At 44.9% G+C, this 27,713-nt stretch overlaps 2 protein-coding genes across 3 annotated transcripts in view; both read left to right on the plus strand.

The window, feature by feature from the left end:
- The window catches only part of LOC109864584 (cadherin-like and PC-esterase domain-containing protein 1), a 67,683-nt gene extending 53,591 nt beyond the window's left edge, over positions 1–14,092 (plus strand). For both annotated transcript variants that reach the window (XM_031798013.1, XM_031798015.1), the window contains exons 15-21: positions 6,803–6,920; positions 7,631–7,767; positions 10,822–11,042; positions 11,627–11,728; positions 11,856–11,943; positions 12,456–12,602; positions 13,801–14,092. In XM_031798013.1, coding sequence (XP_031653873.1) covers positions 6,803–6,920; positions 7,631–7,767; positions 10,822–11,042; positions 11,627–11,728; positions 11,856–11,943; positions 12,456–12,602; positions 13,801–14,043 — 1,056 coding nt within the window. In that variant the 3' untranslated portion in view covers positions 14,044–14,092. The remainder of the gene's footprint in view (positions 1–6,802; positions 6,921–7,630; positions 7,768–10,821; positions 11,043–11,626; positions 11,729–11,855; positions 11,944–12,455; positions 12,603–13,800) is intronic.
- A 3,876-nt stretch (positions 14,093–17,968) lies between these two features.
- LOC109864494 (protein Wnt-16-like) lies at positions 17,969–27,406 on the plus strand. The gene is made up of 4 exons (XM_020452334.2): positions 17,969–18,331; positions 18,477–18,703; positions 21,034–21,323; positions 25,946–27,406. Exons 1-4 carry the CDS (start codon positions 18,237–18,239, stop codon positions 26,408–26,410), a joined length of 1,077 nt encoding a protein of 358 aa, XP_020307923.1. The 5' UTR covers positions 17,969–18,236; the 3' UTR covers positions 26,411–27,406.
- Positions 27,407–27,713: the final 307 nt, after the last annotated feature.

Below are 27,713 nucleotides of genomic sequence, written 5' to 3' on the forward strand. Positions count from 1 at the left end.
TCGCTCCCAATCAGGGGTTTCATTTAAGTAATTTTTTTTTAATCTATTTTTTTATTTAACCTTTAACTTGGCAAGTCAGTTAAGAACAAATTCTTATTTACAATGACGGCCTACCCCGGGCCGCCCTATGGGACTCCTAATCATGACCCTTCGTCTCTCGTTTGTGGTAGGGGCAGCCCAATTATGGTTGCATGTTGAAATAACTGTACCATTATCCACACTATCCACACCAGTCACTGTTCATTTGGTTCTCCCGCCATTATAACGCACCGATTTGAATGTCCTTCTCTGAGTTTGGGCTGCCTACTACTGACTGACTGGCTCACTAAGACTTACCAAGACTTCTCTCTCTCACGTCAACCCTCTTTCTCTCTGTCTTTATTCCTGTCTCTCCACCTCGATTTCTATGTCTCTTTGTTCCTCTCTTCGTCTCTCTGTGTCTTTCTTCTGCACGCTCCTAACCACAACAAAGATTGCAATGGGCTGCCCATAAGAACTGGACCACCTAACATTCCATTGGCCAGATCTGAGTCCCTGAAAAGCAGTACAATACCAGATGATGTTTAATACCTGACACAAACAAACCCTTGTTGAACCTCTGGGTTGGGATGACTCAGTCCTGGACTCTTGGTTTCCCAGATTCTCCAGTTTTGGTCCTCAGAGCTCGGTCAACAGCGCTCGCATGGCTCCCTTTCACTTAGTACGGGCCAGTGCTTGCGGCTAACGCTCATGTTAACTTTAGCTACTCATGCTCTGATGATCTTTACACAGTCATAGGGACTGGTCCTCTCAGCCTGTTGTTTCCCGAGGTCACTCTGTTGCCAGGTTACATCATGGTTGTTGTTGTGGATGTGGAGGAAGGACTGTATGGTTAAAATGTACTTGTTAGAATTTACTTTACATGACCACACAATCATTATTAGAAGATGTATTCATTTATGTGATTGGTAGTAAAGTCTCCTGATGGCCATATGGTGGCTCTGATGGTTCAGATTTCCTGTATGAGCAGAGAGCTTTCAGGCTGAGAGTTTGGAATTGATATAGATTAACAACCTAGTTGAGGAAGTCATTGTTTTCCCATAGAAACAGAAGGCATGGAATTTGAAACAGTTTGGAATTGAAACCGTTTTTTATCCCCCTTGAAATTTCCTGAATTTAAATCCGCAACATTCTTGCGCAATTGTGATTGTACTTCTAGGAATCTGTGTACATATCTTACACTGGCTGCGCTGAGACGCTGGGAAAAGTCGTTATGAGTTGCAAGTGATTGAACATTTGGCAGTGTGGATATCGCTGTGTGGTAGACCATTCCAGATTGGCTGACCATTGCTTCCTCTGGGATCTGGCTGGGTTTCTTTCCCCTTTTGACTTGGCACTCTGTCTCATGTACTTCATAGTGCCATCAAAGGACATCCTACCAATAGGTCTTCATGTGTTTAGAATGATTTTGTTGTATACGCTTGTTCATACATTCCAGTGTAATGCATTGTACAGGTTTTACATGAGAGGAGAACTCTCTGTGTGTGTGTGTGTGTGTGTGTGTGTGTGTGTGTGTGTGTGTGTGTGTGTGTGTGTGTGTGTGTGTGTGTGTGTGTGTGTGTGTGTGTGTGTGTGTGTGTGTGTGTGTGTGTGTGTGTGTGTGTGTGCTTGCACGTGCGTGCGTGCGCATTTGGGTTAGCGGGTCACTGATTGATAAGGATGTGTGTGTGGTAATAAATATAAATATGTGTGTGTGTATCATGTTCCGACGGCTCCTCTGTGGTTCTTGGTAGACGTCTGAGCGTTAGAGCTGTCATTTCCTCTGTGTGTAATAAGGATCTCTTATCTGATGGCTAACCACATCCATTCTGAAAGACTGTTATACTGCAGAGTGTGTGTGTGTGTGTGTGTGTGTGTGTGTGTGTGTGTGTGTGTGTGTGTGTGTGTGTGTGTGTGTGTGTGTGTGTGTGTGTGTGTGTGTGTGTGTGTGTGTGTGTGTGTGTGCATTTTTATATGCTCGACTTTGATGTTTAGAGTCTGGATTTTTCTCTGGCATGTCCCACAGCAATTTTCCCTGTCATTACAATCACATGATTTGGTACATCGACATGAGTTTTATGACATGGAAATGTGAAGAGCACATTTAGACTCACAGGTGTTTGGCTTGCTTGTATGACATCAAATCGTTATTTATTATAATCCTCAACGTCTTTCAAAATACAATGAGTCCTCTTATCTTACAGCATTTCCCTCACTCAGACAACAAAATATTTGAAAAAGTTGCCCAATTAGCAGGAGGGACAGGTGCAACGTCTTATCACACGAGGTGCTCAAGTTCAGAATGGCTGTCAGTCAAAACCCATACAGAGCTGTGCAGGACTGAGCCTGAGGTCTGACGTCATGTACAGCCACAATGTTCCAATTTAGGCACTTCTCAGTGCCCAAATCTGCCATTTTCAACCTGTATATGGGTATGAGTATGAAGGGCTACAGATGGAATCCGCATTAGGGGGAACCAGGGTCACTGGCCACCTCACCACCCATTAGGGGGAACCAGGGTCACTGGCCACCTCACCACCCATTAGGGGGAACCAGGGTCACTGACCACCTCACCACCCATTAGGGGGAACCAGGGTCACTGGCCACCTCACCACCCATTAGGGGGAACCAGGGTCACTGGCCACCTCACCACCCATTAGGGGGAACCAGGGTCACTGACCACCTCACCACCCATTATGGGGAACCAGGGTCACTGGCCACCTCACCACCCATTAGGGGGAACCAGGGTCACTGGCCACCTCACCACCCATTAGGGGGAACCAGGGTCACTGGCCACCTCACCACCCATTAGGGGGAACCAGGGTCACTGGCCACCTCACCACCCATTAGGGGGAACCAAGGTCACTGGCCGCCTTACCACCCATTAGGGGGAAACAGGGTCACTGGGCGCCTCATCACCCATTAGGGGGAAACAGTGTCACTGGCCACCTCATCACCCATTAGGGGGAACCAGGGTCACTGGCCGCCTCACCACCCATTAGGGGGAACCAGGGTCACTGGGCGCCTCATCACCCATTAGGGGGAAACAGGGTCACTGGCCGCCTCACCACCCATTAGGGGGAACAAGGGTCACTGGCCGCCTCACCACCCATTAGGGGGTAACAGGGTCACTGGGCGCCTCATCACCCATTAGGGGGAAACAGGGTCACTGCTGGTTGTTTGCAGTAACTTCTTTTGGATTCCAGCTTTAAGATGTCTGGTTATAGGTTATAAATGAACTGTTACCTCGGATGTCTCTCTCATTATTATAAATACTGTATTTTATTTTATTATTTTATTTTTTTTACCCCTTTTTCTCCCCAATTTCTTGGTATCCAATTGTTAGTAGCTACTATCTTGTCTCATCGCTACAACTCCCGTACGGGCTCGGGAGAGACGGTCGAAAGCCATGCGACCTCCGAAACACAACCCAACCAAGCCACTCTGCTTCTTAACACAGCGTGCATCCAACCCGGAAGCCAGCCGCACCAATGTGTCGGAGGAAACACCGTGCACCTGGCGACCTGGTTAGCATGCACTGCGCCCGGCCCGCCACAGGAGTCGCTAGTGCGCGATGACACAAGGATATCCCTACTGGCCAAGCCCTCCCTAACCCGGACGACGCTAGGCCAATTTTGCGTCGCCCCACGGACAGTAGGGGCGACAGAGCCTGGGTGCGAACCCAGAGTCTCTGGTGGCACAGCTAGTACTGCGATGCAGTGCCCTAGACCAAATAAACACTGTATTTAATTTACTCTGAAGATCCTTACTGGTCAATCAAACGTAAATCCTAAGAGTTATTTTGCTCAAGTTCTCTTGCTAAAAAGGGGGTGGTATTTTGATTGTATTTTGATGACGATATTTACAACACTTTTACTGGTTTGACATTTTTGAATGTTCAGTTATTTTATTTCCACTGTGTTCTTTGGGAATCAGCGGCTCTCCTGTAACCATGAAATTGACTTTCTGAGGAGAGGAATCCAACGCTTCACAGTAGAACTGCCCTGAAGGAACTCTAGAACTCTGTTGCCTTGTAGTCAGAACTTACAGTGTATTTCGGCAGTCTTTCTAGGGATTGGCCTGTCGTCTCAACAGCAGCCAACAACCCCTGGGAGACCCGGCATGAAGACTGAGGTGAAAGAGATCTCCAATAGCTTTATTGTTTTATATAGTTGTATTGTTTTATTCAGGCAGGATTAGACTGAGCCTATCTTCAGAGGAGTGGGTGTTTGTACACTCCTATGCCTGGGTGTGTTTCCCTTGTGCTACTACTTGATACCCTTTTGAGACATAGAATTCCCCAAATATTTATTATACCCCCAAATATGTATTATTTAGTGTGTTATTCCTTTTTCCCCCAATTAACTTTTTGTTTTCGATCTCAACCCCTACTTGAGGTGAACGGAGGCTCCTGGTCTCCCTACTAAGCTGGCTTCTCTAATGAGTAGGGTCCGTTTGGTCCTGGAGGATTGGAGTCTGATTGGTAGATTGACCAGGCTTTGTGTCTGCTCCAACAAAAGCAGGTAGTTGTGTCTTAACAAGGCCTCTTGGCACAGAGACAAGCAGCTATGATCTAATGGAGATCACGGTCGGATTAGCTGTGTGTGTATGTGTGTGTGTGTGTGTGTGTGTCGGGGATTAGCACTCCCTTTTTCGAGGTTGGTTAGCATAGCTCTTTGATCAATGCAGATTACGGTAGTGTTGAACTCAGAACCTTATAACCAAGTCACCCCACACGCACGCACACGCACACACACACACACACACACACACATGCACGCACGCACGCACACTACATTCTCCTCTGAAGTACTGCTCTCTAGTCCCTAGGTGGCCTCAAACCATCTCTTGGTTTTCAGCAATTTATTAACCAAATGTGTTGTTAGGAGAGTCCTATTGGGGAGCCTGGCTGAGAATTGATGGTCTATGAATCAGAGGTTTTCACTGAGGGCTGATGTCAGGGGGATGCTATTATTGCTCCCTGTTCTATAATTCAATTTAAGGAGGGGGAAGAGAACTTGACAGATAAAACGCTGGTATATGTGCGTACCTGCCACTGTAAAAGAAGAGGGAGGTTGAGAGAAAGAGAGGGAAAAGATGGAGAAAGGGCAGAGAGAAAAATAGAGATGATCTTGGCCTGCGATTGAGCTCTCTCTCTCTCGCTCTCTCTCTCGCTCTCTCTCTCTCTATATATATATATATATATACTGTATACTGTATATACAGATCTTTTTTACGTGGCAGCGAGACTCTCCGGTCCGTTTTAAGAAGAGGGATGGAGGGAAGGATGAAAGGCAGCTGCAGTTAGTTTCCTCCATAACGGCGTTTGGGCCGTGGCCCCAGGCGGCTCCCTCAGACCCCAGGGCCTCTGTGTTTGTGGCGTGTACACTGTGCACAGGTACGAACAAGAAAATCCCTGTTAAGTTGTCTTGTGGCACTTTGTTGAGAGCTGCGCCGGAGCCGTGGGGAATGTGGTGTGGACGTGTGAACTGAAGACCCTCAGAGGGAGGGGGGAGGTTGGGTGTGTGTGTGGGTGGGTGTGTGTGTGAGGTTCAGTTCCTTCATGGCCCGCTTGAAAAGGAAAGTGTACGTGTATCTAGGTGTGTGCGTGTGTGTGTGTGAAGAGCATCTATGTTTGTGTGTGTGAGGTTCAGTCGCGCCGCAAGCCCGATGGTAAGGGGACGTGCCTGGCGGTTTCTCTGTACTCAGTACTAGACGGTCGGTCGGCTCCCACGGGGCCCCTGGGATACGTAGCTTCCCAGCCGCTGTCATTCATCTGGTTAGGTTTGTCTGACCTCTGACCGCTCACCTCCAACCATTTGACCCCCCACCACCACCAACCTCAAAGAGTGGGACACGGCACCCACCGCCAAGCTCCTGATACCGAAGAGAAGAGACAAAGAAGGGTGAGAGGGAGATGGAGGGAAATGAGATGAGTAAAGAAGTGAATGATTGTGAGAATAGAGAGGGCCCAAAAGAGAGATGGAAACACGGTGGGCGGGGGAATGGCAGAAAGGTCATTACCATTACCTGGTCAAATAAGGGTTAAATCAAATAAAAATGAACACATAGGTAATGAGTCAGTGGTCAGTGACCACAGTAACTGCCTCTCATGACTCAAACAGAGAGGGGAAAACATGATCATTCCTATCAGTACACAACTACAGCTATGAAAGCCTTTGACAATGGACATTTCCATCACCTACATGGTTGTAGAAATGGTCAGATGAGTTGAATTGTTAAATAAATTCATATGGTCATAAATCTACCCCAACCTGCCATTTGCATTACTGTATTTCATCGTGACAACAACTTGAACAATAGCACTGAATGGATACTAGAACAATAGCACTGAATGGATACTAGAACAATAGCACTGAATGAATACTAGAACAATAGCACTGAATGAATACTAGAACAATGGCACTGAATGGATACTAGAACAATAGCACTGAATGGATGCTAGAACAATAGCACTGAATGGATACTAGAACAATAGCACTGAATGAATACTAGAACAAAAGCACTGAATGAATACTAGAACAATAGCACTGAGTGGATACTACACCAATAGCACTGAATGGATAGTAGAACAATAGCACTGAATGGATACTGCACCAATAGCACTGAATGGATACTGCACCAATAGCACTGAATAGATACTTGAACAATACTACTGAATACTAGTTTACAACATGAACTCAACATGATAAAGTTCCCTCAGCCTCCCAGTATGATGGACCATCCCTCAAAATCTAATATATTTCTCCCTGTGTCTACGCAGGACTGTGGCCTGGTGGTGCAACCAGATCAGCCCTGTGGTTTGGAGCCCCTTCCTGGGCCACTCTCTCCAGGCGAGCCCCATTCCCCAAAGCGGCCCTGCACCTCCGGGGATGTACCAGGTCTGTTTCCTCCCTAAAGATATCACTTCACATTGTTTTCATAGATAACATTTCATACATAGCTGAAAGGCTTTATGAATTACTGTAAAAAAAAATCACTCCTCAGAAATGTTCTACTTAGAAATAATTCTCATCGCTTTGAAATGTATTGCACACGTGCCCAGATGTCCATATGAAACCTTCCTCTGTGTGTATCTGTACAAGGCTCATTTAAGTGGCCAACATTTGATTTAAGTGCAAAGGGTCAGAGGTTAAACTCAGCTATTAAAACCCAATATCCTACCCTGCAGGGCAGATAATAAATGTCAGCAGGGAGAGCAATGTGAAGTGTGTGTGGAGGATTATAACTTGCACAATGTGAAGTGTGTGTGGAGGATTATAACTTGCACAATGTGAAGTGTTTGTGGAGAATTATAACTTGCACAATGTGAAGTGTGTGTGGAGAATTATAACTTGCACAATGTGAAGTGTGTGTGGAGAATTATAACTTGCACAATGTGAAGTGTGTGTGGAGAATTATAACTTGCACAATGTGAAGCTTTGCGGGTGAGAAATCTGTCTATGTTTTGTTCACGGAAGTATCTATATTTATTAATAAAAATGTTTTTTGGAGCAGGAACAATTTACCACTTTATTCACTTCTGGTTGTCTGATTGCCTGTCCTTCTTCTCTCTCCATTTCTTTCCCTCCCTCTGTTTTTCTCTCCCCAGGTCGTTGGGTGGTTCCTTGTCTCAGCTGTGCCGACAACCGGACCTGTGACTGGAGAGAGGTTGCCTGGCAACCCGAGGGCTGTTACCACCCCTTGCTGGACCTCCCTCAGCTGCAGGACTGCATGATGTATAGGAAGGTAAGCCCTAATGCAGGGGAAGGCAACTAAATTCATCAGTGGGATGATTTTTGTCGAAGTGGATGGTCGTGGGGCCGGAACATAATTATAATTATTTATATTCTGCAAATTAACCACAGCTAAGTCCAAAAATAGATTTTATACAAAAATAACAATCATGTCATACCTTGTTTACACTGAGACACAATCACATACTCAACATGCACAAAAGTACAACACTCCATGGCTTAAGTCTAAGATCACCATGCGCAACGTCAAGCGTCGACTGGAGTGGTGTAAAGCTCGCCGCCATTCGACTCTGGAGCAGTGAAAACTTGTTCTCTGTTCTCGCTACAGCGTACGATGACATTTTAGACCATTCTGTGATTCCAACATTGTGGCAACAGTTTGGAGAAGTTTCAGCATGACAATGCCCCCATGCACAAAACTAGGTTCATACAGAATGGTTTGTCCGAATCAGTGTCAAAGAACTTGACTGGCCTGCACAGAACCCTGACCTTAACCCCATCGAACACCTTTGGAATGAATTGGAACGCCGACTGCGAGCCAGGCGTAATCGCCAAACATCAGTGCCCAACCTCACTAATGCTCTCGTGGCTGAATGGAAGCGAGTTCCCGCAGCAATGTTCCAACATCTAGTGGAAAACCTTCCCAGAAGAGTGGACGCTGTTATAGGGGGACCAAGTCCATATTAATACCCATGATTTTGGAATGAGATGTTTTGACAAGCAGTGTATGTCCAAAGTCCATGACCTGAGTTCAGGCACTGCTCTCATGTTCCTAGCTAGCTCTCTGCTCAGGTTACTGTCCCACAATCTACTAACAGTACAGATTAGAAATGAGCTTGTTCCGCAAAAGTGGGAGGTAGTTGGAGTAGGTTAGCAGTGGGCCCTAACTGGGTGCTAACTAGGCGCTAACAAGGCCTTCCAGCTGAGTCATAAAAGACGACACATGGATCCAGACAGACAGCAGCGCCGACAGGTTCAGTGAGAGTGCTAATATTTTCCACATGCATAAGACTTGCGCACGTGCACACACACACACACACACACACTATTTCTATGTGTGTGAGATATTGCACATGGGATAACAGAATGATATGGAAGCCAGCTGTATTGGTCAGGCACTTCAGCGTATGCTTGGTCAGCACTGGGTGTGAGAAAGGTGTGGGCCGATGTGTGTTAAGACTACGCTAACCAGCATGCATCTGGTCTAAAGATGGAGCAGAGATGATCATGTAAGGATAACAAGACAGGCAGTGTCTAGCATGTTTCCCTCGTGAGTTCATTTGAGGGCTGAGCCATCCCTCAAACATCTCTGTTTTCTTTTTCTCTCTCCCTCTCTCCGTCTCATTGAAGCCAGGTGGTGAGGGTAGATGAGGTAGGCTATGGTATGATGCCTCTGAGGTGAGAGAGTGGGGTTTATGTGACGCTGTATGAATAGGTCTGTAAACCCAGCAGGGGTTGGCAGAGCTGAGAAGCAGTATAATGTATAAACTAAAGTCTTAGCCTTTGGCTCATATACTCCAGCAATGCTAATGAGGGGGCATGTAGTTCGCTGCACTGGTGTCACAGTACGGAGCGGCCCTCAGGGACGTAAAGCCGTTAAATCAACCCAGGAAATATATCAGGTATAATAGGTATACACCTTAGAGGAGTGGTATTCAAAGTTTTTCAGAGGAGACCCCATTTTGTTCGCCAGAATTTCTGGGGGACCACATTTTTTCTCAAGAATTTATTTGCAATCCCACCCCAAATCTAATGACACAACCTTAAAATCAGTCAATTTAGATTTTTACATCAACAAATAACCTTCAATTCATTGCATGTTCTTATTTTATCAAAATGGAAAGAAACCAAAAGAAGCTTTCACAAAGATGAGATGTTGGACACTTCTCACTCTAAACTATAGTCCATCTGTTTTGGCTCTGTTCTGTGTTTGAAACATTTACGCAATAAAATGGTATCTTTCAAATGATCTATGTTTGTGTATTGCCCCATACAATAATCTGTACTTTAAATTTTTGTTCCTAAAAAAACTTACATTTTGGCCCACTGCAGTTTGCGACCCCTACTTTGAATATCAATGCCTTAGAGCCACAGTAGGCATTTACAGTCCTAGGGATTTCTATAGGCTTAGTCAAATCTCTCTAGGGAATGTGGATAGTGGTTTAGCTGTCTCTGGTGAATGTGGCTAGTGGTTTGTGAAACAGTTGCCAGTTACTTCCAGGTCAGAGGTCAGTGTGAACGTGTGATTAAAGTTGGACATTGCAGCTAATTCTAATAAAGCCTCTCAACTTCCTGTCCTCACATACCCTACCCAGTCTACCCCTTACTTTAATATGGATCTGTATCAATAGTGATGCATGAGGTACGAGTTACATCAGTTTGCTCCAGATGTCGTGTTTGTTACGTTTCTCTGGACTTCCCCATTTTCTCATCAACAGATTTGAACAATCAGAAGCTTTTCACAAAGATGAGATGTTGGCCACCTCTCACTCTGAACTACAGTCCATCTGTTTTGGCTCTGTTCTGTGTTTGAAAAGGCTCTTTCACACACTCTGATTGGCTTAGCTGGAAACTGGACTTGGACACTGTCATATCACTTTTGATTTGTCATATTGTGTTATGTGGATTTGTCGTACTAGAAGCATCCCACTGGGCACAGATGTCAATTCAACATTGAAATGACGTGGAAACAGCGCTGATTCAACGAGTGTGTGTCTAGTGGGATTTGCCTTTCATGTGTTCACATTTTGGCAATGTTGCAGTTATAAAGGTCAGCCGTTATATTATTTAAGTACATGCCAGTCAACTACAGTGAAATCATTTTGAAGTGCAAAATTCAATGAAAACTGGGCCATATTCATTAGGCAGCAAACCAAAGAAATGGGCTGAAACAGGGAGGGCCTAAATGAACTTCTCCAATAAGAAATTTCAATTTTCGTTCTCTGCTCCAAAACAATTTGGTGCGTTTTTATACGGTGTGCACTAATGAATACAACCCAGGTGTTCTCGATCCTTTCAAGTCAAAACCATTATTCTTGTCACTCAGGTAATGTTCATAGGTGACTCCACTAACCGGGGGATGATGTACTTCCTGATGGAGCGGGTCAACTCTAGTCTGGAGGACTGGGGCAAGGCCCACGACAGCCTGATCTATCGCAACGTCAATCAGGGACACACACACGTCTCCTACTCCTACTACCCCCAGTTCTGGCTGGAGCAGAGCCACAGACCCACCTTCCAGAGGGCCCTGGAGCAGCTCATACTGAGGTGAAGGAGAGGGGGAGTCTGGGTGGGTCGATGGGTGAGGGTTGGCGTTAGTGCCCCTGATGCACTACAGTATGTCCTGTAATCACTGCAGTCTACTCATCAGCTGTTAGATTGGCATCAAGAAGCCATATCTATGCAGAAGCCATTTTGGCTCTTAGCTCCCATAGACACTTGAAGCCCTGTCCCCCCATATGGAGAGGAAGCCTTAATCAGTTGCTGTGATCAAAGGGCCGGGGGATGCGTTTAAGAGTAATTTAACACAGCAGGTCTCCCATCCACGACTCTCTCTTGCCCCTAAAATCACTACATTCCAGGTTTTGTGTGTGTGTGTGTGTGTGTGTGTGTGTGTGTGTGTGTGTGTGTGTGTGTGTGTGTGTGTGTGTGTGTGTGTGTGTGTGTGTGTGTGTGTGTGTGTGTGTGTGTGTGTGTGTGTGTGTGTGTGTGTGTGTGTGTGTGTGTGTGTGTGTGTGTGTGTGTGTGTGAGAAAGCAGAAGCACGTTGTCAGCATGTGTGCCTATGCCTGTTCAATAGATATAGTCCTACTGCCGAGCTGATGTCTTTTTGACCTTTGATCCCCCCCGAAGATCACGACCCCTGGAGAACTCCCGTCAGACTGTGCTGGTGGCAGGAGGTGTCCAGTGGCTCAACACCAACCACCTGAGGATCATGAGAGAAGTGCTGGGGAGGTAAGCCCACTGTTGCATACACTCTGTGGCAAACGCCCTTCCTGACGCCGTTCAGGAATTAGCAACTGCTCAATTAAATCTATTCACTGGCCAAGAATAGACCTCATTACCCACCTCTCTCCTCCAGGGAAGGGCTACAGGATATCATGGTGGTGGTGAAGTCTCTGGGCATGGGCTTCCATCTCCCTGTGGACGGCATCCGCTCTCTCTCACTGGTAGGTCCATCCTCCTCTTTGTGGGCATTCAGTTTCACTCTTGGTGTCTCCTCCACAACTCTTTTCTCTGTTTGACTGCTCTGGTTCTCTCTCTAAATCTCTCTCTTTCTCACTCTCTCTCTCGTTCTTCCTCTCTCTCTTCTTCTCTCTCTTCTTCTCTCTCTCTTTCCCCCTCAGCTTCTCTCTTCACTCAAATAATTTTTCCACGCTGTTAATTTTACTGCTTATCTGTTAAATTTTTTAAAAGGCACTGCTTAGTCACCTGGTGGATAGCCCTTTGCCCGTGCTGTGTGTATTTATCTAAAACATTATTGGCTAATAGTCCATGGCTTCCAACATGCTGACTGGTCCAACATCAGCAATGGCACCTGTTCAACAGCAATACAACTCATTCAATTCAAAGTTAAGTTATACTTCAGATGTGTTGCAATAGGGGCCTCAGAGAACTGTACAAAAATGTTATGGCTACGATATGCGATTACTTCTTTGCTGTCTTACTTTAACTTGCCCAGAGAGGAGTACAGGAGCTATACAGAGAGAACAGCAACATCATCACCGCCGCAAAGCACCATGGGTATGAGGTCATAGACACATTCAGCGTCACCATGGGCCGCTACAAAGAGTTCCTGCAGGGACAGTGCGCCTGCCATTTTCATGAGGTAACGCCCCCCCCTCAACCCGCCTTCACCCTTGTCTAAAAAACAACAGTACCCTAAGTTCTCGCCCCACCCTGATTGAAACAGTGTGTATCACCTTGAACGTCCTAATTCAGCATGTTCATTTTGTTTATCATAGTTTATATTAATTCTCAGTATTTGCTTATCTACCAGTCAGTTATTCAAATCACAGCACAATGTTATCAACACTATAACACAAGTATCGTATGTCTCTCTCTGGATACAGTAATTGATACCAATTATAACTAATGGTTTGTCTAAACCTCAGTGGCCAAGGAGCACAGCTAGATCCACAGCAAACTCTTTCCCCAAGGACTCCCTCTCCCTCTCTGACTGTAATATCTGAAATAACTTCATTATGGATACTTGCTATTTATGTTCGTGCACACGCCGATTTTCCAGGAGGGAATCTTTGGGCTTAAATAATCCTGGGGCTTTGGCCCTATGGAGGATCCAAATAGCGAACAGCCATTTTCTGGGCCCAGAGCAAATCGGTTCTTATGTCCTCTTGATTGAACAATCCCCATCCATGTCAGGGAGCTTTCTAGAAGGAAATCCTGCTGTAACACACATACACACACACTCCCCTTCTCCCCCCTCTCCAGCTCCCTGTAAAAAGAACAGTCACTTGTTTTAATTCAGCTATAAAATTGTCCATAGATCGGTTAATCAGTAATTAGCCGTTAGGCCAGGTTTTATTGGGCAGTAAAGCACCACGTTGGTAGCAGTTGGGCCCCAGGGCACTTGTGAAGTGGTTTCGGGCATATGTACATGTGCCTCCCCTTCCCCTCCATACCCCCGCCCATCCCCTCCCAGTTCATATGGGTCTTTAAGTGGCAACAGAATTTCCCAAAAGGAAGCCAGAAGGAAGAATGGGATACATGAATGGAGTAATGTCTAACCCAAACCCTGCGGGGATGGACAGGGTTTCTGTTATGTCAGGATTTAGGTCAGGCTTGGATTGTTCCTGTGTGATTTATATTAGAGGAACCCCAGACTGTGACGATGGGTTTCCGCTCTGTTCTGTTCCGTGAAACCCCAGGCAACGTTAGCTAGCCTCCGGTAGTAGAAGTCAGTTCTGGCCATGGTCTAGTTACCTAGTTACAGTATAATATCAGTGTGTAGATGTTGTGTTAGAGGTGAGGTGTTGACGTGGTTCTCCTCGCTGTGTTCCTTGAAGGTTGAAAAGCTGCCGTTCTCCAAGGCTCCCCTGCACAGGAAGATGAAGCTCCTTCGACACGGCGAGGAACCTGGGACTGGAACCAGTGGAACTGGAACCGGGTACAGTGATCAGCCTACCCTGCAGCACCAGGACCAGTGGGGGGGGTCTAACTCCTCCACCTATCATGTGAGAGGAGCGGTGAACCAGGTGTACTCGCAGATTCTGCTGAGCAGACTGTGTGTGAGAGACACGGGAAACTAGACCCAGCCCTCACCACCACAGACTGTGTGTGTGCCTGTGTGCTTGTGTCCTTGCTTACTAATGTGCGTGCGTGTGTGTGTGTGCGCGTATCCACACCAGCGTCTCTCTAATGAATGAGAGCTCATCCCATCCAGGAAGTGCTGAAGTAACAGGAGAGTCCTGACTGGTCAGCCGTGAGACAGACATCACCACTGTCTGTCACACAGACCTCCTCTGATTGGCCCACGCACTGCCCCCCGTCCCTGTCCGTCCGTCCGTCCGTCCGTCATGTGACTGCTACCTCTGCTAGGTAAAGGTTTCCAGATGGTCGAAGAGGACGATCGCTGGCCGACCGCCAAAAGATGAGGGACGCAGCTGGAGGGAGAAAAAAGAGGAGAGCGAGAGTGACTGTCCAAGGAGTGTGTCGTGTGCACATCCCAAATGTAAGCCTTGCTCTCCCACCAACCGACAATGCTCCCTCAACGCTCCAGCACAAACCCTTACAATTGTATAGTTTTATAGTTGTGGAAACGTTGTTGAAATGTTGTACAGCATTGTTTCCCAATCCTTTCCTCGGGTACCCCCCGGCTATTCCATGTGTTTGATGTATTCCAGAGCTGGCACACCTGATTCAGATTCAACTAGTCAACTAATCAGGTGAGCTAGTTGAGGGCCACAACAACATTGTGAAACGTCTGGGGGTCTCCGAGGGGAGGTTCAAGATTTTTGACGTGTGCCTTTGATGCCTTTATGCATCAGGAAAGCCTATCTCTCACCATTGGAGGGACTTCTGGGTATCCAGCTATTCCTCCTCATATACAGTACCTCATCCATCCGCGTGTCCTGTTGACACCACAACGTATTCTATTCTATGCCAAAGATATGACGAAAGCTGAGCTATTCTTCAAGTGAATGTCTTATGTATGATTTTCTTATATTTCTATATATTTTTCTACAGATGTTTATTCGTGTATAATGTTTTACACGCAGCATATTGTTTACATGCTAATGAAGGACTGGTGTAATGTATGCTATGGATCTATACATATATATTGTCTGATCTGTCCTTTGATCATTTGTATGGAGGGAACTGAGCTGGTGAAGATGAAGGTAATTGTAACACACACACGAGTGGAGACTACCTGCTTAGCTCTGTTTAGTGGTCCTATGGAACATTGATAGCAAACCTAATCATTTGATTCAGTGATTTTGAAGGAAAACAGAAAGACATATTTGCTTAATGCTAAATATTATCAACACTATTCATTTATTTTTAAAGAACTATCTTCAAATGGCACTAACTTCAGCTTTGTGTTTCCAGATGGTGTATATATAAGTTATTCCATTACAACATTAAAGTATATATTTTCTTAACTTAACTTTGTGTCCAGAAACTATTTTCTGAAAGCATGAAACTGTGTTTTGAAAGTTCCACAAAGCACTAGCTTGTAAACAATTAGATTGGCCTCGCAGATTTCCCCTTTAAGTTGTGCACCATATGAGGATAAGCCTGTGCATGCTGTTTGCACACAGTATTAGACCAATCCTTTAATAACAGTCATCATCACAATTCAACCATGCAGGGGTATGAAGCCGTGTGATGCTCTGAGGAAGGTGGGCAGAGGCTCTCTTTTGTTTTCCTTCTTCGTTTTGTAATTTCCTTCGTGCCACCAAGACCTGATCATCATCTCTATCAGCTGGTTTAGAAGAACACCTCTTTGTACCTCTATTTAACTAAATAGACGCAAATTATTATCGTCGTCCGGGTTAGGCCGTTATTATTTATATTTTTTATTTATTTATTTTTTATATTTTTTTTATATTAGTTATTATTTATAATAACGGCCTAACCCGGACGACGCTGTGCGCTGCCCTATGGGACTACCAATCACTTCCGGTTGGTATACAGCCTGGAATCGAACCAGGGTCTCTGACGCCCCTAGCAGTGCCTTATACCGCTGCGCCACACCGGAGCCCTTAATAATTAGGGAGACACATTTTCAATTAGGCTATAACTGTGCTATAATAAAATGAATATCAGTGTAATGTGGTTTAACTCCGTCTGGTGCGTAACGAGCACTGTCTGACTCCCCTTTGCAGTCATGTGCCGCTAATCCGACACATCCAATCACCCTATCCACGGCGTGATCTGGGCAGAGATCGAGCAGCAGGATCGAGAAGTCAAACTAATGTTGATTTAAATGCAGGCCTAACTCGTGTTTGAGGTCGACGTACTGTTAGGGCCTTATTCCAGAGAGTTATTAGTCTATTTTATTTAGGCCTACTTACACTGACAATAGTGTGTTCAAATATGTAGCCAATGCCTATCTAAAGAACGTTATAAACACGGTTATATGACCGCATAAAAATGTAATACAATGTAGCGATATATTGAAAATATATCCATATTTGTTTAAAACCTTTGTTTTATAGTTTCTAGATCAAATAAAGGGAACGCATACAAAGTGAAGTGCATGCCTAAAGTGTTTCAAATTGAATGGTCTTGTGCGACATGTGGCTAAATAACAGCATTGAGTGGGCGAGGGATAGAATAAGGTAGATGCAACAAGTCTCGATCAAAATGAAGGTTAATGTAAAATGTTATAAACAAAGGTTTGTCTTTAGGGCACATGTAGCCGCCCTGAAGACGGTGGGCCTGCCGCCTGGGTTGTTGTCGCGCCAAGGAGGACTGATGGACTCTGCCCCGCACTGCGATTCATTCCGAACTCTGATGTCAAATTTCAGGCAGACCATTCACTCTGAACTGTTTTAGTCGGGGAATTTGAAAGGCTTGGGAGGGTTGTGACATTTCTGGGGGCTGAGTAGACCTCACCTCGTCTGCCCCATACAGCCCCGTCTAATATACTAAACAGAAAGCTGGTCAGTCAACCCTTTTAAAAATGTCCTTAAAATGCCGAAAATGCTCGCTGACTGTACATGTGATGTTTATTATTCAGGAAAAGGCAAAGAACTCAACAGTGATTGAAAATATTTACTCAAACATAATTGGTTACTCAATGGGCAATGTGGTTGTAATTGTCGTTGCATTTGAATCAAGGCTTTGACCATTTAAACTACATTTAAATGGAAAAATGTGATTATAAACATTCTAAACCTAACGAATATTACACAATTCACGAGCACGGAAAAAAATGTTTGACTCGGAGTATGATTTCGATGTGTTGAAATCATGAGGACAAATCTAACTGTAGATTTATATGAATCTTAAAAAAGGAAACCATTGCATTTGCAATCAATAAATATGATTATAGATCAAATATATAAATTCGTTTGTCATAAGGATTAGTTGGAATTAAATTGGTATTAAATTCAAAACCAGGCCTTGAAATAATTGTTGTGTATGAGATAATCTATTGTATTATAAATATCTAATGCACTCACGTCACTCAAGGTTTCGTATCAAGGAATTTTTCGGTGAAAAATGATATTCGCCTGACATGATTAGGTTTACAGCGCTTGAGTGAAGTGACCATTATAAAGAAGTGTTCCGCTGACTTTTGTTCTTCCTTCCAACTTCTCGGTCATTACTAGTTACCACAGTCACAAAGTCATAAACCCCGCCTATTTCTACAATTGATCTTCTTAACTTTTGATTCTAAACCTAACCTTAACCTTAATCACATTGATCACATTATTCCTAACCCTAACCCCAAATTAAGACCAAAAAGTACATTTGGTTTTCATACATATTTACCATGGGCTATAGCCAATTTGGACTTTGGATGTGCTATCTAGTGGAACCCCACCTTCTCTCATGCCAAACGTTTTGCTTGTTCCTGTCAGTGCCATCTGCGGCATGCGTTTTTCTTTGCGCGTCCGTCCAATTAGCGCGTAGGACATGCGCGTCTGCTGAATATTAATACACGGGTGCGCCAATCCGAGCCTGGGAGCGCGCTTTTCAGAGACGCTCTGTGTGGGTTCTCCCAGTCCAGGATAAAACTGTTTGTCTGCGTTTTGGGGAACACCGTCGGGAACTTATTTTATCACCCATCCAACTGTAGGCTACTAGCCGCCGAGCCACATTATTTTTTTTACTGAATTGCTCGAGATAACCACGGATTGAGGATTATTTCTGTTAGGGTCCTATGCTGTGGGACTAGCATGAGACAGAGCCCAGCACCGATCCAGCGCTCCATGGACATACCCTTCCCCAGTGCCCGGGAGGCCAGTCAGCTTCTGTAAATGAGGTGGCCATGGAGAGAAGAAGCGGCTGTGGAGTACATCAGATCTGCTTTCTGTTTCTCTTACTGTTTTCACTGTATCCTGTCTACTGTCGAGCCAGTTGGATGTAAGTATATTTCATTGCTTGTGATTTAAGCTTGGCTTTTTGTGAAATTGCACCATTTTGTTTATGCATGAAATACGATTCCGTTTGGGGCTGAATGGGGTTTAGAAAGTAACGTACTGTCTCCTCTGCTTGCTTTGTGTCTCAGGTGGTTGGGAATAACCTCCGTGGGAGTACCAGAGAAACTGGCCTGCGCCAATCTCCCGCTGACGCACAAGCAGAAGGACCTGTGCAAGAGAAAGCCCCATCTCCTGCCAAGCATCAAGGACGGCGCGCGCATCGGCATCGCGGAGTGCCAGACGCAGTTCGAGCACGAGCGTTGGAACTGTTCTACCGCCAAAGAGCTCTCTGTGTTCGGCTACGAGCTAACCAGTGGTAAGGACAGGCGGTTTAAATACTCGTTTTAATAGACATAAAACAATAGGGTGCTTTGTGCCCCGCTGGCAAAAATTCGCGTGCACTTTTATGTGCTATTGATAATGTTCTTTTTGATTGGGTTTAATTTGGAAAATTAGACTATATTTTGGGTGCATCTATTATAATGGTCGTATTCCATAATCCGATATTTAATATGTGTGCCCACATCATTTGGTATTTGACCGTTTAAGGCAATTGCTATATAAAAACAGTCCCTCAATTGTCTTTCTGTTTGATAGTGCCTCAAAAAGAAGCACGTCTTCCATTTTCCATAACTCTTTATTCGGTTTGAGTAATGAAAATGGTTTGAGTCATGAAAATGTTTAATGTTGGCCAGGGAGGGGACGTGATTTGATTTGCCCACTCGTGCAGCTGTATGCCCTATGGGGCGAGAGAGAGAAAGAACATGTGCGCACATCTGTTTCGGTTTAACCGTCCAAACACAGCATTTATCCACGGTCAAGTGTGGTCTTTGAACAGAGAACCCCTACTCCCCTCTGGTGCAGAAACCAGCCGGGATTATCCTAATTAGGAGATTCATGGTCGACATGTAACATAAGAGCACCGTTTCTTTGTTTTTAGAGATAGCGTTCCAGAAATCTGTTTCCATGCAGATTTCAAAGATGGTTAAGAGTCAGCGCATGTTTTAGCTATCAACATTTTAGTTTCACATGAAGCTCATTCGTCCAAATGCCTCTCTATCCTTGTTGCACCCTGTCACATGCCATCTATCAACTTTCTTCACTCAACCCAGACGAAAAACATCGGAGAAAAAACTGACCATATTGATTATGTTGATTTAGGCCTATGCATAATACAACGGGATAGAAATGCATAGATGTAGCCTATGTCCGAACTCGTACAATCAACTGTAAAAACGTATGCTCTGCTGTGTTCAATGTTCTTATTGGGTTAGGGCGCAGCAAGAAATGTTTATAATATAATGCAGCACAGATAACCTAAATAACCGCAATTGTCATTTGTTTGAATGATCAAACCTTCATAGTGCCAAACTCAAATCTGAAGTGGTGATTTCTTGTTGTTCCATCGAGGAAAGGCTTTTGGGTCAACCGGTGGCTTGGACCTCTAATTTAGTTTGAACCTTGATTGACAGCAAAGATAGACTATGTATGACCTTTTAAACACCATGTCATTCTTAGAAGCTGCACACTCTGAATCATTACAAGTGATGTCACCAGGTGTCATTATGTTTCTGTTCCATCCAGACGATTCTGCATATTTTAGAGTTTTGTCGAACAAGCCCTTTCCATAAGCTGTACATCTTAGTAGTCTACCCATTAAACATTCACTTGGGTTAAAAAAAATTCAGCCTTCGTTCATTACAGGACATAATCTAATGTTTCTGTCCGGCGGTCAGATTTCCAGATGGCCTCACGGTGATACCGGTTTGATCCAACATGTTCTAAGTCTCTCTCTGAGCCAGAGCTGTCTGTCCTCACTCAGGGTCTACTGTGGCCCCTAACCTGTGAAGTGTAACCCAACGCCCCCCCCCCCCCCCCCCCCCCACACACACACAGGGCAGGACAGTTCCCATGGGGCTATGTGTCTACTCAACTCACATGTATCCCTCCAGAGCAAAGATGTATTATACGACCACAATGGATGGAAGTTGTATGGATATCTAGGCCTGTGCTACTGAGACGCACGGAAGTTGTATGGATATCTAGGCCTGTGCTACTGAGGTGCATGGAAGTTATATGGATATCTAGGCCTGTGCTACTGAGATGCACGGAAGTTGTATGGATATCTAGGCCTGTGCTACTGAGATGCACGGAAGTTATATGGATATCTAGGCCTGTGCTACTGAGACGCACGGAAGTTGTATGGATATCTAGGCCTGTGCTACTGAGATGCACGGAAGTTATATGGATATCTAGGCCTGTGCTACTGAGATGCACGGAAGTTATATGGGTATCTAGGCCTGTGCTACTTCTAGGCCTGTGCTACTGAGATGCACGGAAGTTGTATGGATATCTAGGCCTGTGCTACTGAGATGCACGGAAGTTGTATGGATATCGAGGCCTGTGCTACTGAGATGCACGGAAGTTGTATGGATATCTAGGCCTGTGCTACTGAGATGCACGGAAGTTCTAATGCTAGAATTGTGCCATTTTCCTCTGTCTGAAGTGTTATTGGCTGAAAGTTGTGGCAGTGGAATCTTTTCAGAATACACCCAATGCCTGCTTTAGAGGTCCACAGCCACTGTTACACGATAATCCATGCGTGCATTTGCCCTTCCGACAACCTCTTTTCATTGACTCTGACAGGGACCAAGGAGACAGCGTTTATCCACGCGGTGATGGCGGCTGGGCTGGTCCAGGCAGTGACGCGCTCATGCAGTGCGGGCAATATGACAGAGTGCGGCTGTGACACCAGCCTGCAGGGCACAGGCTCGCCAAGCGAAGGGTGGCACTGGGGCGGCTGCTCAGACCATATCCAGTACGGTACATGGTTCAGCAGGAAGTTCATAGATAATTCAGTGAAGAATATATCCTCAGCCAGGGGAGGGGAGGCACTGCTCACCATGAACCAGCACAACAGTGAAGCCGGGAGACAGGTGAGACGCGACACACACACACACACACACAGACCCAACCCACACACACCCAATCATTGAGGGCGAAGAACACTTACAGAGCATGTACAACACACAGACAGTGTACAGAACAAAAAACAGCACAGCAAGGAAGTTTGATGTTAGATTAGACACAATACACCCTAGAACAAAACACACACATGCACAACCTAGCTAGAGAGAGAGTATTTTATATTGAACACAGTTGTTAAGGGTACGTATGTAAAAGCTGAATAGAGCTCATGGGAGCTTTAACTCAAGTTGTCAAGACTAGCAGGTGTAGGGTTCATTGTGTCTGAATGAATGACTGATATGACAGTACTAATCTAGCACCATGAAAGGAATCCTACTGTAGCGATTATAGTTATGGGTTTCGTTCACCATATGGGTTGGAGAGGAATTAGGACCAAACCATTCAGTGGGTAATAGAATTTATCACACACTGTTAAAAATACTCTCAGGAGACATTCTAGGAAGTGTGTGTGTGTGTGCGTGCGTGCGTTAGAGAGAGCGGGAACGATATTCAGAGAAAAGCAGAAAGATTGTAGGAAACAGAGTAGAGGGAAGGGAGAATAAGAAGGTCAGTGTGAGAGGGGGATGCTCAGACGGGACAGAAGGAGAGAGGGGAAAGAAAGTGTAACATCCTCGATGATGTGAGTTAATGGGTGAGGCATGACAGCGTGACTAATGAATGTTCAAGCAGACACCAGGCCATCTAAATTGTAGCAACGGTCATCAAAATTGTTAAAAAGTTTAAAACAATTCTAATAAATGCAACAGTTGGACAATGGATGAAGATACTCCAAACTTTTTGAAATGTTGTAATCCATCAGATATTGACTTAATTATAGCATATCAAATCATATTTATTTATATAGCCCTTTGTACATCAGCTGATATCTCAAAGTGCTGTACAGAAACCCAGCCAAAAAACCCAAACAGCAAGCAATGCAGGTGTCGAAGCACAGTGGCTAGGAAAAACTCCCTAGAAAGGCCAAAACCTAGGAAGAAACCTAGAGAGGAACCAGGCTATGAGGGGTGGCCAGTCCTCTTCTGGCTGTGCCGGGCGGAGATTGTAACAGAACATGGCCAAGATGTTCAAATGTTCATAAATGACCAGCATGGTCAAATAATAATAATCACAGGCAGAACAGTTGAAACTGGAGCAGCAGCACGGCCAGGTGGACTGGGGACAGCAAGGAGTCATCGTGCCAGGTAGTCTGAGGCATGGTCCTAGGGCTCAGGTCCTCCGAGAGAGAGAAAGAGAGAATTAGAGAGAGCATACTTAAAATTCACACAGGACACCGGTTAAGACAGGAGAAGTACTCCAGATATAACAAACTGACCCTAGCCCCCCCGACACAAACTACTGCAGCATAAATACTGGAGGCTGAGACAGGAGGGGTCAGGAGACACTGTGGCCCCATCCGATGATATCCTTCCTGTTTGGCCCTGTCCTGGGGTATAACCCCACCCACTTTGCCAAAGCACAGCCCCCACACCACTAGAGGGATATCTTCAACCACCAACTTACCATCCGGAGACAAGGCCGAGTATAGCTCACAAAGATCTCCGCCACGGCACAACCCAAGAGGGGGCGCCAACCCAGACAGGAAGATCACATCAGTGACTCAACCCACTCAAATGACGCACCCCTCCTAGGGACGGCATGGAAGAGCACCAGTAAGCCAGTGACGCACCCCTCCTAGGGACGGCGTGGAAGAGCCCCAGTAATCCAGTGACTCAGCCCCTGTAATAGGGTTAGAGGCAGAGAATCCCAGTGGAAAGAGGGGAACGGCCTGGCAGAGACAGCAAATAAAACATTTTACTGGCACAGACAAATAATGAATGGAGTTCAGGGATTTTGGTGGGAGATTTAGGTACAGGCCACTCAGGAACGTTCAATGTTGTCCAGTAACTCCAGTGTATATTTGGCCTTGCGTTTTAGGTTATTGTCCTGCTGTAAGGTGGATTTGTGTCTGTTGGAAAGCAGCCTGAACCAGGTTTTCCTCTAGGACTTTGCCTGTGCTTAGCTCTATTACTTTCCTTTTTATCCTAAAAAAAACTCCCTAGTCCTTGCCGATGACAAGCATACCCATAACATGACGCCCACCAAACATAATGCCTTGTAGTCAGGACAGAATATGTATTTATTTCCCACATTTCATTTTGTAACTGGTTTAAAATCACCATTGGCCTCAAGGTGAAACCCCTGCGCGGTTTCATTCCTCTCCGGCAACAGAGTTAGGAAGGTAGTGACTGGGTGTATTGATACACCACCCAAGTGTAATGAATAACTTCACCATGCTCAAAGGGATATTCAATGTGAGCTTTAATTATCTTTAAAAAAAAATTCTCTCTACCAATAGGTGCTCTTCTTTGCGAGGCATTGGAAAACATCCCTTCTCTTTGTCGTTGAGTCAGTGCTTGAAATTCCCTGCTTGATTGAGGGACCTTACAGATAATTGAATGTATGGGGTACAGAGATGGGGTAGTCATTACAAAATAATGTTGGAACACCATTCTTGCACACAGAGTTAGTCAATGCAACTTATCCTCTGAAATGTTTAGGCTTGCCATAAGAAAGGGGTTGAATACTTATTGACTCAAAACATTTCAGCTTCTCATTTTTTAAAATTAATTAGTCAAATTAAAAGGGTATTATGTGTATATCAGTGACAAAAAAATCTAAATTGTATAAATTTTAAATTAAGGCTGTAACAAAACCAAATGTGGAGAAAGGCAAGTGTCTGAATACTTTCTGAAGGCACTGTATACATTCTATTAGTGTATCAGGTATTTTTAAATCTAAATACACAGGCTGTATAAATGAAGACATTAACATAATGGAGTGGAAGAGGGCTGTAACCACCCAACACTTTCTCTGTATACCCTACCTGCACCCACCTGCGCTGTCTAGACTGCCTAATTAATTACTGTTAATGTCACATACTGTTGCATAATTCAACAAGTCTGCAGGATAACCACGGATTAAAAAACAAAACGCTTGGCTCTAGATTATGCCTATCTAAACGTACTTTACATGGTTTGTGAGATCAGACATATCACTATAATCCGAGTGTTCATATTCGGGACTTGCTTTCATTTCAGCGCATCTATTTTGTAAACATTTCAACCGTATTAAATTATTCGTTTTTTTGGAATTCCACAAAAAATGAACACCCATCAAAATAAAGCTATCTTTCTTGTCGTGTCGAGACGTGCGTTAAATCCCAGACAAAGCTTTAGTGTTCTTATATATTCAACGGTAAGACAATGTATTCCATTGAGCAGTGGTGGAAAGAGTACCCAATTGTCATACTTGAGTAAAAGTATAGATACTTTAATAGAAAGTTACTCAAGTAAAGTCATCCAGTAAAATACTACTTGAGTAAAAGTCAAAGTATTTGGTCCTAAATATACTTAAGTATCAAAAGTACATGTAATTGATCAAATATTCCTCTGTATCAAGAGTAAAAGTATAAATAACTTCATATTCCTTCAATTATGCAAAGCATACAGCACCATTTTCTTGGTTTGAAAATGTACGGATAGCCAGGGGCACACTCCAACACTCAGACCTAATTTACAAACGATGCATTTGTGTTCAGTGAGACCGCCTGATCAGAGGCAGTAGGGATGACCACGTATCGTCTTGATAAGTATGTGAATTGGACCATTTTCCTGTCCTGCTAAGCATTTCAAATGTAATGAGTACTCCTTCAGTACTTTATGCTACTGCCATTGAGCCCATTTCAGCCATGACCGGAGTGTGTTTTACAGGTCATTTCAACCATTTCCGCCGTCGTAACGTTAACGGGGGGGGGGGGGGGGGGGGGGACGTCAGGCACAAGCAAGAGTGTGAAGCAGGAGTAAAATGGGAGCAATCAATCCGGACAAGCGGGTTTTGCACCCATCAAACACTAGAAATAGATGGCTGAAAAAGATCCTCAGGTGGGCAGGGCATGCGCATTACCGTTCAATGACATTCACTAAGACACACTTACTGGGTCTCTCTCTTATCTACTAGCCACTGTCAAGAGGAGAGGGCTTCACTACTAGAGAGGGATGTGGACACAATGGTAGCAGTGTATCTGTTTACTGAAACACATACTTTTGCCACACACACACACACACTGTCTTTCCAACTAAACTGAACCGACAGGGAAGAGGGAGTGGGAGAAGAGGTGAAAAAGAGGTGAAATTTGTTGGCTCTTCTGGGGTCATCCTAAATCCAATGAGCCCTGGGGTTTGTGGTCATAAGAAAATGTCTCCTCAATCTCTCAGTTTAAACTGTGAAGGACAGTTTAGCTTTTTGTTCCAGTTGTACACAGCACCCAGGGAGTCTATTGTCTCAGAGTTAGAAGTAGAATGCACAAACCTCAGGACTCATGTTACAGTCCCAGTCCAAGATCCAGCAATCAGAACAATAGATTGTGATTTTGCTCAAAACATTCCCACAGCGTTTGTGTAAACAAAAGGCAGTCTCTATCAAACAGAGTTCTGGCATCGAGTCCGTCGTAACATTTACAGTGTTGTAATTCTTAGTGTTGTAAGTCTGTTGTAATTCCTAACACCATCCTCTCCATCTTTTGCCTTTTCAGGCTGTCGCCAAGACGATGGCCACCGACTGCCGTTGCCACGGCGTGTCGGGCTCGTGTGCCGTCAAGACGTGCTGGCGCACCATGGCGTCGTTCGAGCGCGTGGGCAACTTCCTGAAGGAGCGCTACGAGGGAAGCGTGCAGGTGCTGGACCGTTCCAAGAGGAAGGTGAGGAGGAAGGAGAAGGACCAGCGTCGCGTGCCCATCGGGAAGGAAGAACTTATCTTCCTCAACAAGTCTCCTAACTACTGTCTGGAGGACCGGCGCTGGGGCGTGGCGGGCACTAGAGGGCGCCGGTGTAACCGCACCTCGGCCGGCCCCGACGGGTGTAACCTGCTCTGCTGCGGTCGAGGGTATAATACACACGTGGTTCGCCACGTAGAGAGGTGCGAGTGTAAGTTTGTGTGGTGTTGCTATGTGAGGTGTCAGAAGTGTGAGAGCATGAATGACATGCACACCTGTAAATAGGGAGGGGGAGGCAGGTGATGGCACACAAACACTCACACTGTCCCCAATGAGAGACTAAAAGACTCCCCCAATCATTCCTCTCTCCCATGGACAAGGGGGAGGGGGGGCGCAGCACCAACAACCCTCCATCTCAACTCTCAGGAAGACAGTATTTATACACCACACCATCAGAGGTGGACAAAGACAGTGGAAAATAGTTGACTTTGATTGGCCTATCAGGGCCCAGCCTTGTAGGAGGCTATCCAATGGGACAGGAGTTCCACAGTGTTTGAGGCTTGAGGATCCACACACTCTGACTACCAAACATGGACATCTTCATGATTTACTCAAGAGTAGAAATGAGCCACAAAACTCAATGATAAAAACAAACCGAACTTTGATGAAAGTTAAAACCTCACTCTTCAAGTCTTCAAATGGACTCGGTGAAGGATGTGTAAGTGGAGAACAAAGGGACCAAAAAGTGCCTGTAGAGGGCGGCAACCCAGTCCTGCTGGGTCGCAACAATGTCATTACATTTCCAGATCAGAACGAAGTCTCATATAGACAACTGCAGGCTAGAGCTATAGACAGTACAGGGATTGGGAAACCGTCAGAGGTTGCCATCTTTTGTGTCATTTTTGGGGCTCTCTTACAGGCTAGGGAGTAAGGACAGACTCATGGCTTTATGGTGATTGATGGTGGATAGGTTAGACTTATTCTTGTTGGAAAGCTTGCAGTATCAATGCATAGAAATAAGTCTTGAAATAATCATTCAAATGCTTTGTATTTTTGGAATAAACTGCTAATGACTTCAAAAATATATGGTACCATGACATTTTTATTTGAGATATTTTGGAAAGGTTTCTTGAAATCTACAAATTTTGTTTTTTACTATTCAGATTGCACAAGTCAGGGCAGGGTAAAGCGCCGGGTGCTTTGACTGAGAATATGTCAGATAACGTAATAGTTTTGTAAATGGTTTACATTTTGTAAATATTAAAGGATGCTGCGTCACACGATGAGTGTCTTAAGATTCAAGCCCATCCAATTCTCTCAGACATACAGCATGTGTTTGTCAAGCTGTACCACTTAATGTGTTGGTTTTCTGTTTGTCATCATTGTATTACCAAGATCATTTGTTATCCTTTTGCTGTCCGATCAACTTTTTCTCTTTCCTGTGTTTGTGTTTGGATCCGAAACCAGCTATAAATGAAGGAATGCATCAATGGAACGAAGCAGTTTGTTCTCAGTAGACCCACTGACAGCAGGACCGTGGAGATGCTTGAGTTGGTTTCGGAGCATTCCTCTTGCTGTCTCTAAGAAT

Source organism: Oncorhynchus kisutch, linkage group LG19 (genome assembly GCF_002021735.2).
Source record: "Oncorhynchus kisutch isolate 150728-3 linkage group LG19, Okis_V2, whole genome shotgun sequence".
NCBI classification, from domain to species: domain Eukaryota; kingdom Metazoa; phylum Chordata; class Actinopteri; order Salmoniformes; family Salmonidae; genus Oncorhynchus; species Oncorhynchus kisutch.

What these genes read in the sequence shown, in the direction of transcription:
- LOC109864494 (XM_020452334.2), top strand. Translation starts at nt 18,237, where the DNA reads ATGGAGAGAAGAAGCGGCTGTGGAGTACATCAGATCTGCTTTCTGTTT. An exon ending in TACTGTCGAGCCAGTTGGAT is followed by an intron (nt 18,332 to 18,476) that starts GTAAGTATATTT and finishes TTTGTGTCTCAG; the next exon opens with GTGGTTGGGAATAACCTCCG. An exon ending in ACAGTGAAGCCGGGAGACAG is followed by an intron (nt 21,324 to 25,945) that starts GTGAGACGCGAC and finishes TTGCCTTTTCAG; the next exon opens with GCTGTCGCCAAGACGATGGC.